Source organism: Pelodiscus sinensis, chromosome 5, assembly GCF_052426305.1.
Source record: "Pelodiscus sinensis isolate ZL-2025 chromosome 5, ASM5242630v1, whole genome shotgun sequence".
Classification (NCBI taxonomy): Eukaryota; Metazoa; Chordata; order Testudines; family Trionychidae; genus Pelodiscus; species Pelodiscus sinensis.
The window spans coordinates 74176769-74196521 of NC_143056.1; the positions used below are offsets into that span (position 1 = coordinate 74176769).

The following is a 19753-nucleotide window of genomic DNA, read 5'->3' on the forward strand; positions in this document are numbered from 1 at the left end:
AATGATTACTTTGCTGGTTTTGAGGATATCAAACATTAGCTGTAGCCCTTCGTTAACCAGTTCTTCGTTATAGTCATCCTCCTTAATAGTGACAAACTCCCTTAAGAGGTTCTGCACGACAGAAAAGCGTGACTGGTAGAAGGTTGTCCGTAATGACTCAATCCACATGTGAAGCTTCCATGGGATTCCTGTAACCAGACACAAGGGAAAGTGAGGGAGCGGGATACAATTGCGGAACTAGCAGGCAAGAAGGAGTTTTCTCTCTTATTGCAATCAGCAGCAATAGCACTTTTTATTTTGAAAGAGCTTTATACCCAACTAATGTGCCCTGCCAGCACACCTGGGAAGCAGCTATACGTCTATCCCTATTTTAAAGGTGAATCACAAGAAAGAGTTAAGTGACTTACCCACAGCCACTGAGAAAATGAGTGCCAGGACTCAGGCATTCCTTTTTAACTGTAATTTCATGCATTGCTTTTCTCTGAAAGCATAGCAGCAATCTAAACTTGAACTAAATTCTGCAGATCAGCTGCACCATTACACCATAGGTAATAGCCACTCTTCTATAAATCCGTTATGATTTGCTATAGTGTAGTATTATGGGCCACTTGCTCGGGTGAGCTATTGTAGCTCCAAGTGCACAATTCAAAATCTTCAGTCTGGTACTTTCCAGGTACAATCTTGGGCCCTCAGCCTAATTCCTGGGCATTGGCTGCCTCTGGTTTAGATAGCTCAACTTGAGACCCTGCCTTTTCAGAAGTTCTGAGCACTCACAACTCCAACTGACTTCAAACAGAGTGGAGGGAAGGGCTCAGCTGTTCTGGTCCTCAGGTCTTGCCCAGCCTGTTCCAGCTGGGCAGCTGGAAAACTGGGACATCCTAAATCACTGAGCCATTTTGAACAGGCAGCTGAGTGATCAGTAAGCAGTTTGATGTCATTTTCTATTTAAAGTGGAGACTCTCCTAAGCACCCATCGGTTGGGTTGGGTTGGAACTTTATGGTGTAGGCCCTTCTCCTAGTGACCTATAATTCCTGCACTTGCAAATACAATTTATTCGAGTTCTGGTTATTTTGCACCTACTGATAAAGAACCTGCCTTACCAAGTACCCTGAGCTCCATGGTGATGTCAACATAGCCATGCTCAGCACTGTAGTACATGGCTTCCTGAAGGGCCTTCATCCTGGTTTTACACAGCCTGACCTGGCCCTCGCTGGAGCTGTCCTGGCTGCAGGTGTCACTCTCCACTCCCTCAGCTAAAATCTCCTCCAGTGACAGAACATCCCCCTTCGACTGCTGGGGCTGAGTGAGGAGCTTGCGTAGCACGTTTCTGCAGAGGTAAAAGAAGGAATTGCTCTTTAATTATCGACAGGCCAGGCAAGCTGATTTTGGCCCAGAAATCCTGGAAGCTGGATTTAGTGACTCATTTCTTTCCACAGATGAACTCTTCCTCCTCCCTTCTGAGATGGATTTTGGTTCCTCCACTGCAAATGGTTCTCAAATTTTTTGACTCTCAGCCCACCCTGTTCAATACAGACCTTTCCACAGACCACCAGACAACCACCCACGATGACAAAATGGGTGTAAGGAGGAGGTGGGAGTATGGGGTCTGGCCAGACTGGGTGCGGGGGAGTATTGGGGGTGGAGGGAGGGAAGGAACGGACGGACATGATGAGGTTTCAGAGTCTGGGCAGGAGGAGGATGGGTTAGGCACTTACCTGGCTCCATGCCTCCTGCCATTCCCAGGCACCACCCCCAGTGGCTCCCACTGGCTGTGATTCTGGCCAATGGAAGCAACAGGGAAAGCTCCCAGGCTAGCAGTCTCCTGCACTGTTGTTGCCTCAGCCAGGGAAAAGACCGCAGCGCATGGAGCCACTTCCTTCCCTCGTGAGCCAGATCCAGTCTGCAAGGCTCCCCTCCTTCCCCCAGCAGGAAGCCTGTGCCAGTGCTCCAATCATGTGGGACTGGAGTGCCAGTGCAGGCTGGCTCCCTGCTGCAGAGAAGTGGAGGTGAGCCCTGAGCCCATGGACCACACTTTGAGAACCACTACTCTACTGCTTTAAACATTAGAACAGCGGTTTAGTCAGGAGGGTTTCTCGGTCAGCAAACCTAAGTTATGAAAAGCAAAAGCTTTTCAGCATCTAATCCCAGGCGCATTTGGTGTGTGTGGCTAGCAGACCAGCAATCACCAGCAACTTCTTGCTTCTGTCCAACACCTTTTCAAATGCTTAAGTCTTTAGTTTTCCTACAGATGTGAGAAGCCATAAGGGACAGATGTTGGCTCTCCAAGACAATCAGACCAACATAAGATGATGATGTGCTGAACTACCACTAGCTGGTGCTCTCACTGCATAAAGAACTGGATTTTACCCTTCCTGCATGAATTCATACTACATAATCTCTTGCTTTCTGATCCCCCTTCTGCACAAATAAGCCGGAAGTAGGAGGCGTAACTTCATTATTCATACAGTAAGGACCCATTATAGAAAGAGGACTCGTGCTGTGGCACAACGAATCCACCAGATGCTTTATCATAAGATATTGCACAATCAAGGTTGTAACCCTGAAAAGATAAGGTGCAACAGTCAAGATTGATAGTTTTTTAAAAAAAGGCCATTTTACACTTCAAGTTCTTGAGTCATGTCAAGTAGCATTAGGAAAAACATGCCTAGGGAGCCAAGCCTTAATGCAAACATGCTGCACCAATATAAAGAGGGGCTTATGTTGTTGTGATTCAGTTTGGTAACTTAATAGCATGTGCTGCATTGATAGAAGCCCAGTAGCATGCTGCTGCAGCATACCAACATTTAGGGTTTGGAACTGGTAACTATATCGATGTGGTTACACTAGTGCTAATGTCTCTGATGAAGACTGGGCTAGAATGATTTCCGGATCAGTTTACAGATAATAAAATGTTATTTGTAAATGTAGGCTGGGATGCAAGATCCATGCTCGCTTTTCTCTGATTCTCACATCATCTGCACTGAAGTTTCTCCACACCTAATTCTGCTCCTATTTCACCTCTACAACATCATTGCCATTAAATTCTGCCTTCAGTTATACACATGCAACATACATCTTGGGAATTTTGCCCTGTAGTTGGAATTTAATAATTGTGTTGTTGCTGCCTGCCCTAGAACCAAATCCAGCTCTCTCTCACCTAGCTCTGGTTTCGCTGTAGTGCTAACAGGTGTGAAAAAAGCAGGAGAAACTTATTTGCTGACTTCAGTGACTAAGATACAGATCTGCAAATCCAGAGTGATTGCATCTGTTGAATAAGGTCACAATTTTACACAGTTATTTTGAGAATAGCACCATTCAAAGTGATAATTACTTTCTAGTGCATCACTTCAAAAGTAAATGCAGGGTCTGGCCACACTAGAATCAGAATGATTCTACTGCATGAAAACATGGCTATTGCTAGGAGGGTTCTAGCAGTACTTCCCAGACCAGTGTGGATAAGGATTTTTGGTCTGGGAACTGCGAAGTAAAATTGTGCTACCGCCTGTGTGCATTGGGGAGGAAGCTTATAAAATTGTTCTCAGGCAAGGGACCTCAGTAAACTCATACAACAATTGCACATGAATCCTCACAGTGAGATGCTCTTCAATTTAAAGTTGATCTGGGACAGAGGTTTACCTGTGCCCATGCGCTGCTGAGTGACTAAAGCAATTCATGTCTTCGTGAAGCGATGACGACATCCCATTGAGTTCCAGCATACTCAGGAGAGGGTCTGCGCCCCTGCTCAGTAACAAACTGACCAGCTCATAATTCCCTACGAGAAAAAATAGCAGAAAAGTAACGATAATTGCATTTCCCAGCATCTTTTAAAATAATATACTTGCTGTGCTAGTATTGGCACTTCTATAGCACCTCATTAATCAGGCCTCATAACACCCCGGAGAGGGAGGCAAATATTATTAGTGCCATTTTGCAGACTGAGGTACAAAGAGGCTAAGTTGCCCAGTGCCACACAACTAATTAGAGGCAGCACTCAGAAGAGAACCAATGAGTTCTGGCACCCACTCCTGTGTTCTATCTGAAGCACAGGCATCTCTTTATCTGTATTTTTTTTAAGGTTCAATTTTCTCTCTTGTTTTTCCAACACTTGGAAGTCAAACTACACTGTAGTTGCAGATGTAGATGTATCTGGCTTCAATATGGCCAGATTCTCAGTTCTTATCTCCTGTTAGGTGTAGCTAAAAGGGAGGGCCTAATGGGAACCTGGCAGCTATTCAAGTTGGCTATGGCCCCCCAAGGGGTCATCCTGCAGCCATGGATAGCTGCATTCCAGCCACTCTCTGCCCCACTGCCTGAAACTGCAGGGAGTGGTGCTGGGAGCGGCAGCTCTTTGGGGATTACCTTTGGCTCCCTTTAGGCCACTGGGATGGTTGTTAAAAAAAATCCCCAACAAAACAAGCCAGAGAATCCATCTCATAATAATCAGGCTTCAAACAATAGAGGAAGAAGAGAGGAGAACCAAAATGGAAGGCTGCAGGTGATGGAGAAGAATGATGATCTTTGGGCTGGCCCAGGCTAGGCCTTATATGCCATGTAAACCCCTGCCGTGGCACCTGCTTGGAGAACAGGCCCAAGGTTTTGTTTCTTTTTTAACTTTCCCAGCACAGCCCCATGCATGCTCCAAGAGGGAAAGCAGCTGCACTCCCACTCAGCACTTGGCTTCCCTGCTGAGGCTATTGGCAGGAAGAGATATTCTGTGGCAATGGTAAAGTGGACTGAGCTGCACATTTCAGGTTGGTCAGCAAACATGGTAACAGATCTCAGATACTGCCAACCTGGGCTAGACTTCCACTAGTGATTCCCATGAAAAAGGTGCCTATAAAGGATGCCAGGATCTAACCTGCTAGTCCCCCCACACACAGCAGATTGACATTTTCATTGCACTGTAACCCTATCAGTTGTCTTAAGTGCAATCCAAAGTAAATCTCAACTTGAGTAAAACCTGAGCATCTGAGCCACGTCTGTGCTTCTGCCAGAGTATCCCTGTGATCTTTGGAATGAGAATGGATGTGTCCTATTGACTCACCTGCTGCTGAAGCCAGCTGAAGTGGGGTTTCAGCATAGTTGTCCTCACCGCTGTTAGCAGCAGACCCCTCAACATGGGCACCAGCATCCAAGAGCAGCTGTAGAACACCAATCAAAGACAAGTAGTTCAGAGCAATTCAGATAGAGACCACAGAAGCTCCTCTGGGTTGGGAGCAGGATGCTAAAATGAGGTCAATTTACTAATCGAGTAGTTGATAAAAATTCTATTGACTACTTGATTTGTCGATTGAGCTGGGCTGCCTTCCCCTGTCCCAGCTCATGCTGGGGATCAGGACCAAACCCCGCTGTGGCTCTGCACTTTAAAAGGCAGTAGGAGCCAAACAGCCTGCCTCCAAGCTCCCACTGCCTTTAAATTGCAGAGCCACAGTGGAGTTTGGTCCTGAACTCAGCATTAGCAGAGGGGATCCCCTGTCCCCTCCCACGTCGCAGCCTCTGATAGAGGCAGCAATGCAGGAGGGGGGACAGGCGGCACCGCAGAACTGGTGCTGGGGCAGGATCTGGCTTTTAAGCCAGAACTCCCAAGCACTGGCTCCTGTTCCCCCTCCCCTTGCTTCCTCTGATACAGATGTGAGTACTCGACTTGACTACTAGTTGACTTGACTAGTCAACTACTTGCTTACATCCCTAGTTACAACCCATTAGGTCGGTAACAATGGGTGAAAAGCACAAAGGAAAAAAATATCTATTCCCAGGCAAATTCACTTCTCATCTGGAAAAACTTAAACAGTCTAGCAGCACTTTAAAAACTAACAAAACATGAAGATGGTATCATGCGCTTTCATGGGCACAGCCCACTTCACTTCTCATCTGTTTGTTGCTTGAGTTGGACTGAAGCCTGAGAACTCACAGTAGCTAACCTCCATGTAGGGATTTATTTATTCTTTTTACTTCACTGGACTATTTTTTGTTCTAGTCTGGTTAGTTCCAGTGAAGGGTACCAGGAGATTAGAGCCTCCTATTCTATTGTATCCCAGTGGGCATATTTTCTTCTGATCTCTAGACTCAAAGGGGTGAGGATGCGTCTGCACAGTGGGAAGGCCCTGCCATTTGGTTACATGCTGTGTAGGAAGCAAACCAGACTGACTAAGGGAATTTGCCACAAAAGGCCAAACTGCTCTCCCAGAACCTCAGTCCCTGCAGATTCTGGGTGAGGAGATTCCTCTGGCTTCCCTCACTTGCTACCTGGAAAGCCTAATCCTCATTCAGGACACACAACTGTGTCTTAATTTTGGCCAGGGAGTTCACCAGCCCCCACTCTAGGGGAATTCTTTGCAGAAACACTGGCACTAAGCCAGCTGTAACTGGCCATGAGGAGAGGGGACAATACCCTTTTCAAACATTTTCAGTAGCAAAAAGTATCGGTCCAAGGCACATTGACACCATCATGGGGAGTAGGTCAGCTGGCAGGAAATGGAGGTTACTTAGCTGTTCTTCGAGATGTGTGGGCCCTTTCTGTATTTGACACCTGGTACACATGCTTGCCAGACACCCAAGCGTGGAAACTCTAGCAGACAGGGCCTGTTGGCCCATGCATGCACAGTTCACCCTAGGTTCTAGTCTGAGGGCATATAAGAGACAGTGCAGGCACATGCCACTCCAGTTCCTCATCCTCCTGCAAATCTAATAAGATCCAAAATAGCAGAGATGGAGCACAGCTAGGGACCGCACAGCTCAAAGAATTTCCAGTACATTGCCAGTGAGTAACCTCCATTTATTTTTTGAGGGCTGGTGCCTATGGCTACGTCTACACTGGCCCCTCTTCCGGAAGGGGCATGTAAATTTCACGAGTCGTCGTAGGGAAATCCGCGGGGGATTTAAATATCCCCCGCGACATTTAAATAAAAATGTCCGCCGCTTTTTTCCGGCTTTTAAAAAAGCCGGAAAAGAGCATCTAGACTGGCCCCGATCCTCCGGAAAAAGTGCCCTTTTCCGTAGGGTCTTATTCCTATTCAAAGTAGGAATAAGACCCTCCGGAAAAGGGCACTTTTTCCGGAGGATCGGGGCCAGTCTAGACGCTCTTTTCCGGCTTTTTTAAAAGCCGGAAAAAAGCGGCGGACATTTTTATTTAAATGCCGCGGGGGATATTTAAATCCCCCGCGGATTTCCCTACGACGACTCGTGAAATTTACATGCCCCTTCCGGAAGAGGGGCCAGTGTAGACGTAGCCTCAGTGTATTCCACATGGGGTGATTGACAAGCAGTACTCAGGCTGCAGTGGGGATAATACTTGAATTACTGCAGTCCCCACTGCTGTGTCCACCCACCTTTGTTTAATCACAGGCTGAGGAGCTTGCTTCCCCAAGTAGCAGCTTCACCCACTGTGACCCTGGCTTTCTATCCAGGGGTTAGGATATTGCAGGCCTGCACAATATATGGCCCGAGGAGCGCACGCGGCCCGCAGGGGCTCACTGTGCGGCACAGCCCCATCTGATCCGCCGGCTGGGCAGAGGAGCAGAGCGCCGCCAGGGAGGGGGAAGTGCAGCGATTCTCACTGTTTGACCGCCTACATGTAGCTCCAGTGCAAAGAGGTGGGGAGCGAGCCAGAGGGCTGGACGCCGGCAGACGCCAGGACACTGGTATGATGTGGCATTGTGACATCATGGCCAGCGACCGCCGGATTCAAAAAGGCTCCGGCAGCCCCACAAACTAGAAGGCAGAAGTCAGATAGGGGAGGGGAAGGGGCTTGTGCTGAGGGGAGGGGTCAGGAGAAATGGGATGGCACCAAGGAGCGGGGTGCAGGAGAGACAAATGCCAGGGGGACAAGTGGAGATGCGTGGGTTTTTTGTTTTGTTTTGTTGTTTTTTTGCTTGACAAAAACTTTTAGCCCATGTATTCGGGTTTTTTTTTTTTTGGGGAAAGATCCCTACTTGCGGCCCGCAGCTGTTTTCTTTGGAGTAATATGGCCTCGCTGCTTTCTGAGTTGTGCAGGCCTGGGATACTGGGCTGCAGGAGATTCTGGTTCAAATCCCCCAGCTGCCTGTTCAGCAGGGGTTTGCTGCTTCCTAGGTGACTGTCCTTGTCCTTGTCATCCTTGTCCAACCCCCTTTTTTCTCAAGAGGCTGCTGTCGTCTTGGGATGTGGAAGGGACTCAGTCAGGGATGGCTCACCAGTGATTCTCCTAAGGAGGTGGGAGCCCCCAGTTCACACCCCTCAGAAGAGTAGAGGAATGCCCTCAGGTCTGCCACAACCTGGGCCTGTATCCTGATCACGGTGGACAAGAGTGAGTGGGGGGTTTTACTGCCCAGCAGTAGCAATTACTCTTTAATTTAAAAAAAATGCTGCAAATGGCCTCTTGATCAGCTACATGGGCTGTGCTCTCACACACCAGAGGCCTTCCTGCCTGTCAGAGTAGGGATATGATCTAGGGACACACCCTGTAGATAGGCAACCTAACCTCCATGGGCTTTGGAAGCTTCCTGTGCCCTGGTTAATATATAGTTCAAGTGGAACACTTGACAGTAACAGCTCACTACCTCTCATTTCTCAACAATCAGAAAGGGGACTTTAACCCACACCTCCTTGCCTCTAAGGCCAGGACCCAAAGCACAGGAATACAGAGAGAGTCAAAAGGGTTATGTGGCCCAATTCTCATTTACTGACTGTGGCCAGCTGTGAACAGAAGAGGCTGAAGGAGCCCGCACCTCCCAGCTGACAGGCCAGCTCTTAGCCCAGTCACTTGAGAGAGAAGAGTCAACAAGCAAGCAGGGGATGTGAAGCCAACCTCTCAGCTGCTGGGCAGACACCCAACCCATAAGCTACAAAGAGCTGTTTGCTGGAACTCTGGCCCAATGAATGGGCCAAAACTGAAAGTGGAGCAGCTTCAGCAGAGAAGAGCAAGGAAGGCCACAGGTCAGAATAGCACCGAGCCCAGCACTTAGGCCAGTCACTGGAGAGGCAAGAGACCAAGGTTCAAATTCCTTCTCAGCAAGCATAAAGGGGGATTTGAACCCCAAGCTAACACATGCTAAGCACACACCACAACTGGTAGGCTCCACACGGCTACTTGCTAGCCTGCTGCCCCTCATGAATATCAGGAAAAACTATTTCACTAGGAGGGTGATGAATCACTGGAATGGGTTACCTAGGGAAGTAGTGAAGTCTCCATCCCTAGGGGTGTTTAAGTCTCGGCTTGACAAAGCCCTGGCCGAGTTGATTTAGTTGGGATTGGTCCTGCCTAGAGCAGGGGGCTGGACTTGATGACCTTCTGAGGTCTCTTCCAGCTCTATGGTTCTATGAATGTGGGACGAAAGTGGAACAACTGCAGTAGAACAGGATGAAGCAGCAAACACTGAGACCAGCTCTTAGTCCAGCAGCTGGACAGTCACTTCAGAGACAGCTGCTCAAGTCCCTTCTCAGGAAGCTGAGGAAGGAGTTGAACTCACTTCACCCACACAGCAGGGTAAGCAGCCAGCCCACAGGGCTACAAGCAGATTCAGCTATTAGACGGTACCTAATTACTCCTTAACAACAACGGAACAGCCTCAAGCTGCTACAAGGTGCAGCCCACCTTAGCCTATCCCTTACGTCCCTGACTGGGACTCACACGTGAGAAAATGCAGAGCCCTAGGCAGGGAGAAGGAAACTGAACCAGCATCTACCCCTCCCAGCTACCGACCTTTGCTTACAATCACTGGCTGGGAACCACTTAGATGCTAAAATCATTTATCATAAGGTACCTGTGAATGCCCCATCAAACAACTGAGGTAAGCAGGGAAAGGAGGCTGGGGCCTACCATGTAACTGTTAGCCTAGTGGCTAAGGACCTTCACCTGTGACTGCAGGATAGGGAGGCCCGGCTCCCCCTTCAGCCATTACAAAAGCGGGATAGGCTAGAGCTCTGTAAGCCATGTGGAGAGGTGACTAAGGACGTGTTATTCACCCCTTCCCATAACACAAAAGTCAGGCTGACCTGAGGACATGAACAGGCAGCAGATTTAAGCCAAACCAAAGTTGGTATGTCTTTATAAAAGGCACAGTCAGCATGTGGCCCCTTGCTAGTCAATGTCATGGAGGCAACCCTAGAAGCGGCTTCAATAAAACCTGAGCAATTGCACAGAGAATGGCTCCACCAAGGGCTCTTAGCCAAGACAGCCAAGGATACAGTCCTGTGCTCCAGGCATCCCTATACCTCAGCCTGCCAGCTACTGGGAGTGGCCAACAGAAGATGGATCCCTTGATAATTGCCTCTTCTCTCCATTGCCTTTGAAGCGTCTGACATCGGCCACTGTCAGAAAACGGGCAACTAGGCTAGCAGGATCATTGGTCTGACCCATTCTGGCCATTCATGCCATCTTAATTTTGTCTGTGGTGTCTGAGGCTCCTTCTCTAGGCCAGTGGTGTATGGGGAGTTATCAGGTCAAATCCCCTTTCTGCTCCCTGAAAAGGGTATGTGGGAAGAGGGATGTGCTGCAGCCCATTTACATGCCTGGGTTATGGTGCTGGAGCCTGGGGACCTCTGGAGCTTTCCTGCTGAAGCTGATATATTTTAGTTTAATATTATTGCAGCTGCAGCAGCAGCAGCAGCAGCTCTGCACTTTGTAGGCCAGTGAAAAGACTATTTACCTTGCTTAGTGATACTGTGGGTTAGAATCCTCCCTCTGCTAGCCTTAAGAAGGGCTTTGGAGGGGTTTCAAATGCAGTTGTGCTGCATGTGCCATGGGCAATGTAGGGCTTCCCTGTCTGTGAAAGCTGTTTTAATTAAATGTTGGCTAGGCCAGGAGCTGTTTCCTCTGTAATCCAGAGGTCTGGCTGTGGGCTTGGACTGTAGCAGGTGTGGGTTTGAGGCTACCCTGGAGCCTGTACCTATCCCTGCCCGGTCATAGCCCTGGGCTTGCTGCTCTCTTATCGTTGAAGCTGTTCTGCTTGACTTAAATGTGCCTTGGGCCAGACTCACAGCTACCATCACGCTCTAGTGCAGTTGCTTAAACAAGACAGCAGGAGACTGGAGGCATGCATTGTGAACAGCGACTGCTGGGCATGTGTGATGGTTTGATTTTTATCTCTACTAGGGATGTATTACTGAGAATTGGCCTGGAGAGGGTTGAAGATCTCATTGATCACTGCCAGTTCGATCGTTTTGGCCATATAGCCTGTGCCTGCCTCAGAGGAAAAGTCCCTGCACACTCATCCCGGAAGACTGGACTTAAGGTGAGGAGGAGACATTGCCCAGACATGGACAGGTGGCAGCCTTGTGCTCATCCCTGATTAATTTGGCTGTAACAAATCAGTAACCACTTTGTGGAGCTTTTAAATGCCTGGAGTGAAAACATACAACGTAGCCACGGACACGCAGGATCCACCCTGCTAAACATTGATTCATAGAACTTTCAAACAAGCCTGAGCTGGTTTAGGGATTTCCATGAGAACCAAGTCAAATCCCCCATTTCCAGACAGTTTCAAACTTCCTCTGGGGAAGAGGCAGCATGGGGGGACGGGGTAGAAGGTACTTCAAAGAGGCAGCACTGCTTGAAGCCTGGGGCCAGATCCCAGGCTCCACGCGGCGCTTTGAAACACCGCGTGCAGACCGGGGCCATCTGGGGTGTCCCCAGGCTGCACGCAGCATTTCAAAGTGGCAGCGCTGCATGGAGCCCAGAATCAGCTGTGACTCCCCCGCTAACCCCGGGCTCCATGAAGCGCTGCTGCTTTGAAATGCTGCGGGGAGCCCAGCGTCAGGCTGCACGCGGTATTTCAAAGCAGCAGTGCCACATGGAGCCCAGGATCAGTTGGAGGCCCCAGCTGATCCCAGGCTCCACACGGCGCTTTTGCCTTTGAAGTGTAGCAACAGCCATAGGGCTGTTGCTACACTTCAAAGGCGGAATCACTCTATCGACTAGTCAAAAAGTCGATATTTAACATCCTTAATTCATTCTAGCATGAAACATAAGATAAAATGTGTGTATGCAGATGTGTTCGTGTATACTCCTTTCTATACAGAACAAGTATTAGCTCTAGTTCTGGCCTATTTGGAGGACTCTTATACTATGGGATTACAGAAACTCCTCTAGTGCTCCAATATGTATGCTTATACAACACTTTAGCTTATTTATATAAGCTGAAAATCTCTCCTTAAGTACATGCTGTGATGTCAGCAGACTAGTCACCAGCTCATGTCAGGGCACCTACCTGGAATCTGTCTGGCTCATTTATGAGTTAATACAGTATTGATAGACTAGAATGGGCGTCGCGTACTGTAGGCAGGGGAGGGCTGAGCATCCCCAAACAGCCTATTGTGGCCCCTCCCCCAGGCCACTGTACTTCCCACAGGGAGTGGGGGTTGGATGTGTTGCCTGCCCAGTGCGTTGGGGCTGTGGATGAAATTTACTTATCATAAAAGAATAAAAGCTGAAGAAGTCTGTGGACATAGGGACTTTGACGCAGGCCTTGTAGTGCTAAGAAAGAAATGGAGCTTGTGATGGCCCACGCTGGCTCTTATCCCTTTGGACTGGAGCATGAGGTTGAAGTACTGGCCAAGTACAGGCCAATGGACACTTCTTGTTAGAACTGCCAGACATGAGTACCCACAAGGGAAATATATATAGGGAGTGGCATTTGAAGAGGAACCTTAATTTATAAAGGTAACAAAGCAGGTTTGGGCACTTGCATTTCCAGACGGGGCAGGCACCCAGTTGACCAAGCATAACCACAAAAGGCAACTAATTGGGATTCTTCCTTTCGGGGCAACCACTGCTCCTCTATTGGCTAGAATCAGAATCAAACAGCTAAATGTCATAAGCCCCACATTGCTGGTAGCTGATGGAGATTCTCTTTTTAATTCACATGGCAAGAACCACCTGCATTTTTGGAGCAGGAGGATCTGGGCTCTCTATTCATGCTGCTGTTGTGGCATGCATTTCTGAGCAGCCACGGTATGCAGCCTAGTTGAAATCATGGAGTCCTAGGTGGTCACTAATTTACTCATCTGTATTTATTACATCACTAGCCTTAGTACAGACTGGACTCACAGTGATTGTGCCTGGAAATTTCATATTTACATTTTCAGCATGATATTGCTGATGGAGGACAATGATGTTTTTCTACTTACTAATTCATTTCTCCCTTGAGGGAGTCATGGATCTGAAGAAAGAGCCAATTCCACTGGGCTTCACTAAGTTCAAAGAAAGCAGAGAGATAGGACTCTTTCATTGTAGGGAAGGTTTTGTTGTTAAATTTAGAAGTTTAAATACTTAAAACATCTAAGTGAATAAACACTCACTGTCAGCAACATAATACGTGGCCCAGAAGGGCAGGAAGCCAAGTTTAGTCCAAGGAGCCTTGTTGATGTAATTTTCAGCACTGTCTGAGAGTGTCACGTGCATTATCTAACATGTAAACTAAAGTTGTAAAACTATGAAATATTGAGGCATGCAGTGGGAACTTGCCAGAAACATGAAGGATTAATTTGCATTAACACTTGCATACATTTGTAAAACCAAATATGAAAAAAAACATTAATTTATAGCTGTGTTTTCCTTGAGCGTGGAATAGAAATTGCTTATTGCCTCACCAGTAGTGAAAACCTGCTGTGGATCTGTTTTGAACTCACCCTGAAGTTAGAGAGAGAGGGTAGCTATGTTGGAGAGTTCCACAAGGCACCCGTGGGATCCAATTCTGCATGCCCTGTGTGTGAACACAGCAGAAAGGCTGGAAGCTAGCATGCACAGAGCTTCTAAGAAGGGAACTCGAATGTACTTAGTGAGCAAAGAAGTAACTGAAAGTAGCAGCACTCTCACTGACAATACAGTCAGAACCTACTCTAGGAAAGTCACAGCTTTTAGGGCTGGAACATGCAACTTGCAGGGAATACCAAGAAGCAGGCTTTTAAGCAGGAATGAACAAGGAATGAACAAGCAATTTGATTTTTGCACCTATTTTAAAACAAAACAAAACAAAAAAAACAGTATTCAGGCTTTAGCTAATATTTTCAAGAAACGTGCTGGCCAAACACCCTGCCCGTACTTGCACACTCTCCCCTGAAAGCACCAGTTCACCTAGCACCACAGTTAGTGGCTGATCCACAATGTTTGAGTCAAGAGAAACTCAGGAAAATATCGAAATAGTAATTAGAAAAAGAATACGAATTTGTAGGATGTTTCATTGCCCACGCCTTTCCAGAGCTTAATGAATCAACCCCCACAACATTCTATAAGGAAAGGCACATTCCTCTTATTTTATAGGTCCATGGATAATCCGTGATTTTAAAAGACTAGTAGACCAAAGCCACAAAAGGAAACCAGGGTCCAAGCTGAGTTCAAAAGCTAAGAGGTCCTGGCACCCTGCCCTGCGCCCAGAGGAATCTCTCACTCCTCACTCACACTGCATATTTTCAGGATTCTTCAGAACTGTTTGCCCCTCCCCTTTGCTTACCTGGACTACTGAAATGTGTCCATGTAACACAGCAAAGGTGAGCGAAGTCCAGTGCCGGCTGTCAGGATGGACTGAGGGGTATCGGGGATTGCTGCCAGGAACCTGGGAACATGAACAATTCAGTTACTGATCCTGTAATAGAGATGTAGCCATGTTAGTCTAGTCTAGCTGAAACAAAAAACAGGATTATGTAGCACTTTAAAGACTAACAAGATGGTTTATTAGGTGATGAGCTTTCGTGGGCCAGACCCGCTTCCTCATATCAAATTGTGGAAGAAAATAGGCACGACCAAATATACCAAAGGGATACAATAAAAAAAAGTGAACAGATATAAAAAGGACAAATCAAATTTCAGAACAGAGGGGGGAAGGGAGGGGAGGTAAATGTCTGTGAGCTAATGATATTAGAAGTGATAATTGGGGAACCTATCTTTATAATGGGTAAGATAATTAGCGTCTTTGTCCTTTTCATATCTGTTCACTTTTTTTTTTATTGTATCCCTTTGGTCGTGCCTATTTTCTTCTGCAATTTGATATGAGGAAGTGGGTCTGGCCCACAAAAGCTCATCACCTAATAAACCATCTTGTTAGTCTTTAAAGTGCTACATAGTCCTGTTTTTTGTTACTGATCCTGCAATCTCTTTGTCTCTCTCTTACTCTTCAGATTATAACAGGCATTTCCCTGGTGAATAACAACTCCTGGTACTGACAGGCTGAGAGCACTGCCAGTGCTAATCGTTGTGTTCTGTTTACTAGGCTTCTCTAGTGGGCCTATTCATTTCCCTAAGTGGCTGCTCTTTCCAAAGGGACCTTTTTGCTCCCTATGTCAATCGTCATGTCAATCACTGAGCACTCCAAGGGGCTTTGGGCTTTGTTTCGCCTGAAACCTTGAAACAATGAGCTCTGAAAGGAGGAAAGGCCTTCCATGGCTCCACAAGCTGCAGCTTTTGGTTGCCAGGAGAGATTTTATCACTGATCCTGCTTATTGACACGTCAAGGACGAGCAGTTTTCCTGGGCGTGGCTCTTACTTACTGGTATATCCAAATGTGCGCCAGCATCAATCAGCATCTGGACCATGGCTTCATCTCCAGCAGCGCAGGCATACATCAGTGGGGTCATGCCCTTCAGGAAGGAAAGTCAGCAACATTTAGTCTTTATCTATAGAGCCCTGCAAATCTACGGTATCTGCATCCATGGAGGATGCAGAAATATGCCACTCATTTTTGAAGCTGAAGATGAGGATACACATTTTGTATCCACACAGGGCTCTATTTATTTACACGTCTAATAACAGAGACTCCATCTGCTACAGGGACTAATGAGACTGATCTGCAACGTATGTAGGTACGTATGCACAGGGAACATATGTGTTTGTGATTTCTGAGTGCCATGGGGGAAATCAAGACATTAAAGAGGAATGGAGCATGCCCTACATCACATAAGTATCAGATGAGCTAGCAATAATTTTAAATGGGTTGTCTAAAATCCTGATCTTTGCCTGGAGCCATGTTTAAGAGGCAGCCCCTTCCCCAGGCTGCAAGAAAGGAATCACAGAGCTTCTTGCATTCTCCTTGGTCAGGAGAACTTAAAGCAGAAATTAGAAGAAACAAATAGAGAGGCATTTACTAGGCAAACACTATCTCTCTCTGGTAAGATGATTTTTGTTAAAGTATTTTAGCACTCAAAGAACATTTCTACTCATGTAATCTTTCTTTCTTGCTTTCTCTCTGTTTAAACAATGACCAGCCAGAGATTATTCATGAGCTAGATGGGCCTTTATTTACAAACAAATCACTCTAGAAATAGCCAAGTGCAGGATGTAAATGGCCAAAATGTTTTTGTGATCAAATAGACTGAAGCTCATGTCTTTTTCCATATGTCGGTTATCTGAAGTTTGGACAGGCTGGCTCTGGCACATTCCATTACAGAAACAGATGCCAGCTGCAAAGTTCAGATCTGGTTCCAAATCCAATGTATAATAGAGTTGACATTGAAGGTTTTCACTTAACCCCATCCTTTAATTGGTAATGCTGGAGAGGAAGCATGCTCAGCTCTGGGGACTCAAGAAGAGAAGAAGGGTCTCATATTGTTTCACAGTGACAAGTGGCTGATCACAGACCAGCAAGGTCTCCCTAGACCTTCTCCTCCAAGCCTCCTTAGTCAATAAGATGCCAGGATACTGTGCTGTAAATTTGGGAGAGCTGTCTGTCATCTGTTGCCGACACACAAAATAAGCACCAGTACAGTGATACACACTAGCTCAGTGAAATCCTCCAGTAGGATTGGCTACAACATGACATCAATTGGGTAATAATAAAACTATGCTGTCCACTATTTAAAGTTTTAAACCTCTTTACTTGAGCTGTCAGCAAAATATATCAAAGTGCAGAGTTTGGCTGAAAAATACCCCCTGGCTGGCTGAAGGGGGGGGGGGGGAACAGTCAAGAGCAATGAGTAGGGCTGCGATTTCTTTGGTGTGAGGATAAATAAATCAGCAGGTCATTGAGCAAAGCAACAGAGACAAAAAATATCAAAGATCTTTTTTGAAAGAACAAAAGTCCTCTGGGCTTTATATGCTGAAACCACAAAAATGTGAAGTGGGGAGGACACAAGTGACTAATTTTCATGAAACAAAACAGACTGGAACCATCTGTATCACTTTAAAAGTGGCACTAGTGTACCCCACAAATGTATGCTGATACCCCACTGACCTCAAAGCCTATGTAAATCAGGTCATTATTCACCTAATAATTCATCTATTCACAACTACCTTGCATGGACAATGCTTGTTTATGGACTTAGAGGCTTTTTTTGCTTTTTTTGGCAGAAGCAATAGGTGTGCAGGCATTTGTTTAGGTGGCTCAATTTTAAAATGAAGTCTGCAAGGCTGCAATGATGTGCAGCACTATAAATATTATACAGTATGTTAGCAAACCTCGCCACTCCAATAGATATCCAGCCACCTGTGAGAAGCAGCAGCTCCTGCTCATTGCCATAACAACTATAATGTCATCTCAAATTCATGTTTTACATCAAAGTCAATTCAGTGCAAGGAAAGGTGTTAATCACTGGAACAGAGTCAGCATGGGCAGTTCCAGGCTGTCTGCCTCATGTGCCTCCACTCAGATCTGAAGAAACAAAAGGATAGAGAAATCCTGGCAAGTTCTTCTTGGTTTCTCTATGGAGCATTCCATGTGGGACTTTTTGCATGTCCACTGCGAACTGGGCTAAGAGCAGCATCTAACTCACTTCAGACACGTCACCCAAAAGTCATCAGATAGTAACACCTTTTAGTCACTCCTCATTGACCTGGCCTGGATTTCAATTGGAGAACTAGAGGTGACAGCCACTGGCAGCAAGTATGTAGGGATCTTAATTTTACAAACATTTTCATGCAAGAAAAAAAAAATCTAGCTTTCTTATTAGAAATCCCGAATACTAATCTGTTCCCCCATTGCTAGCAGAGACATGCCATAAAGCATTCCAGGGAATGAAGTTGTTCCTCAAGCAATCTAGAAACAATTCTCTTAAAGTGTTCAAAGGCTAGCCCAAACTGAACTTGAGAAAAGCTCAGCTGTATAGAATCACCTGAGACGTCTCCACAGAAAATATTTAATTTGTTCACACAGGGAAACTTTTTCAAGGTCTTTTCATATACCTGATCATCCATTGTGTTAACCCCATCAGGTCCCAGCACCTCTATAGCTTGGTTGATCAGATCAGTTCTTCCACAATTTAACATTCGGAAACCCAGATCCTGCTGGAATTTTTCAGTAGCAGCTTTAGCGTCCAGTCTTCGGAAGGAGCTGAAACAGCATTCAGGCCTGTTGAGGACAAAGGCCAAAAAGTGCAGCAATCATTTCAGGAAGGGTTGTGTTTTAAACAAGCAATTACTTCTAGAGCGGCTTCTCCAGATGGCTTTATGCTCCATTTTTGGGTTTTCCTATTTTACCAGTAGAAATGTTTAATGGTTACAGAATTATAACACATCAAATGTATGTGAAACCATATTCAGAGGCAGTGAGGGAGAGAAACTCTGTTGAAATAAAAGTACAAATACTGTTTCACAATTAAATAATCATTATGACTGTACATAGAGCCTGAACATTATTTCCAAATATAATTTTGCCTTATCATGCCTTTATCCCTTAATTCTCACATCCTGCCTATTGTCCATATCCTCTTTTGGGTGACAGACTATTCTCAGATCCATCCCAACAACAGCAAACTTACTCTGGTCCCTAGATGTATAGTAGACTCTTACTCTTCCATTCTCATCCTCTTGGCAGGTACCAAGCTATCTATCTTCTAAACAAGATAAAGAAGCCTGGAAATTATTGTAAATCCCCTGCTTATCATTTGAGACACACCCGAATTCTGATATGAACCAAAGGAGCATCAAGTTATAGGTATTTCCTGTCTCAATTGGACCTTGACATAGTCATCCAGATTGTGAGATATCAGGATGAATTTGCTATCTTCTCCACTGGCAGCCTGTCCTGACACAAACCCCAAAACCCGTGTGCAAACCCCCAGCTGCTGCAGTATTTGACTGTCAACTTCCTTTGAAAAATGTCAACAACCTTAACATATTTTAACCTCTTCTGAAACTTTGTGTGGGCTGCCAGAGAAGTCATGCATTCGTGGTTTCACTTAGAAGGCTCTGCATGAAATTTACTCAGGGCTTCAGACTTGGCTGGTAACTTTTCATGCTCTTGTCTTTTGCAGGCTGATGACAAATGGCAGCCAGATGCCACAGCAGACTTGTCCAATTACCAAAGTCCTTCACTGGTCTAGTGGCTAGCCTGATTGTACATGGAAGTCAGTACAACACAACACCACGACCACAATTCAAATGAGGTCTTTTGTGATATACAAGCATGAAGTATACTAGGTGAGAATCCAGTGTGAGTTTCTATATGGAGCTAATTAGGAAGATTGTTTTGGTTTAAGAAAATTTTAAAAAGTTGTCCAAGGCAGCACAGAATTATTTCTTGGGCATACACTGCAAGAGGTTGCCCATTTAGTTCTTATTAAGATCATGCCTATACTAGGTGAAAAGGTGTTACAAGACCCACTTAGCTGAGAACACCTTCTGCTTATATTGCTTGAACAAAGCCTTGCAACAGCATTTTCCAGCCACTCCTGTCATTTTGGAGGCCGTGGTTTGCAGTGCCTGGGATAAGGCCTTGAGCTCAGGCCCAGCTGAGCAGGTGCCACCTACAGGCGTTGTTTCTTCAGTGTACAGAAAATCACACTGCTGCTAAGGCTAGATAGGTTCAGTGAGTCCTAACTTCATTCCACAATGCAAGGAGGGACTTGCAC

At 46.1% G+C, this 19753-nt stretch overlaps 2 protein-coding genes across 2 annotated transcripts in view; one reads left to right on the plus strand and one right to left on the minus strand.

Annotated features, from left to right (window-relative positions):
• Positions 1-19753, plus strand: part of LOC149524338 (uncharacterized) — a 45771-nt gene that overhangs the window by 22923 nt on the left and 3095 nt on the right. Inside the window, exons 2-3 of the mRNA XM_089778539.1 lie at positions 11073-11211; positions 19157-19322. Of these exons, the coding sequence (XP_089634665.1) occupies positions 11073-11211; positions 19157-19225 (208 nt within the window). The 3' untranslated portion in view covers positions 19226-19322. The remainder of the gene's footprint in view (positions 1-11072; positions 11212-19156; positions 19323-19753) is intronic.
• The window catches only part of ABTB2 (ankyrin repeat and BTB domain containing 2), a 206360-nt gene that overhangs the window by 10142 nt on the left and 176465 nt on the right, over positions 1-19753 (minus strand). Inside the window, exons 5-11 of the mRNA XM_006124451.5 lie at positions 18087-18252; positions 15461-15550; positions 14428-14529; positions 5046-5142; positions 3638-3773; positions 1102-1328; positions 10-188 (exon numbers count right to left, since the gene is read on the minus strand). Of these exons, the coding sequence (XP_006124513.2) occupies positions 10-188; positions 1102-1328; positions 3638-3773; positions 5046-5142; positions 14428-14529; positions 15461-15550; positions 18087-18252 (997 nt within the window). The remainder of the gene's footprint in view (positions 1-9; positions 189-1101; positions 1329-3637; positions 3774-5045; positions 5143-14427; positions 14530-15460; positions 15551-18086; positions 18253-19753) is intronic.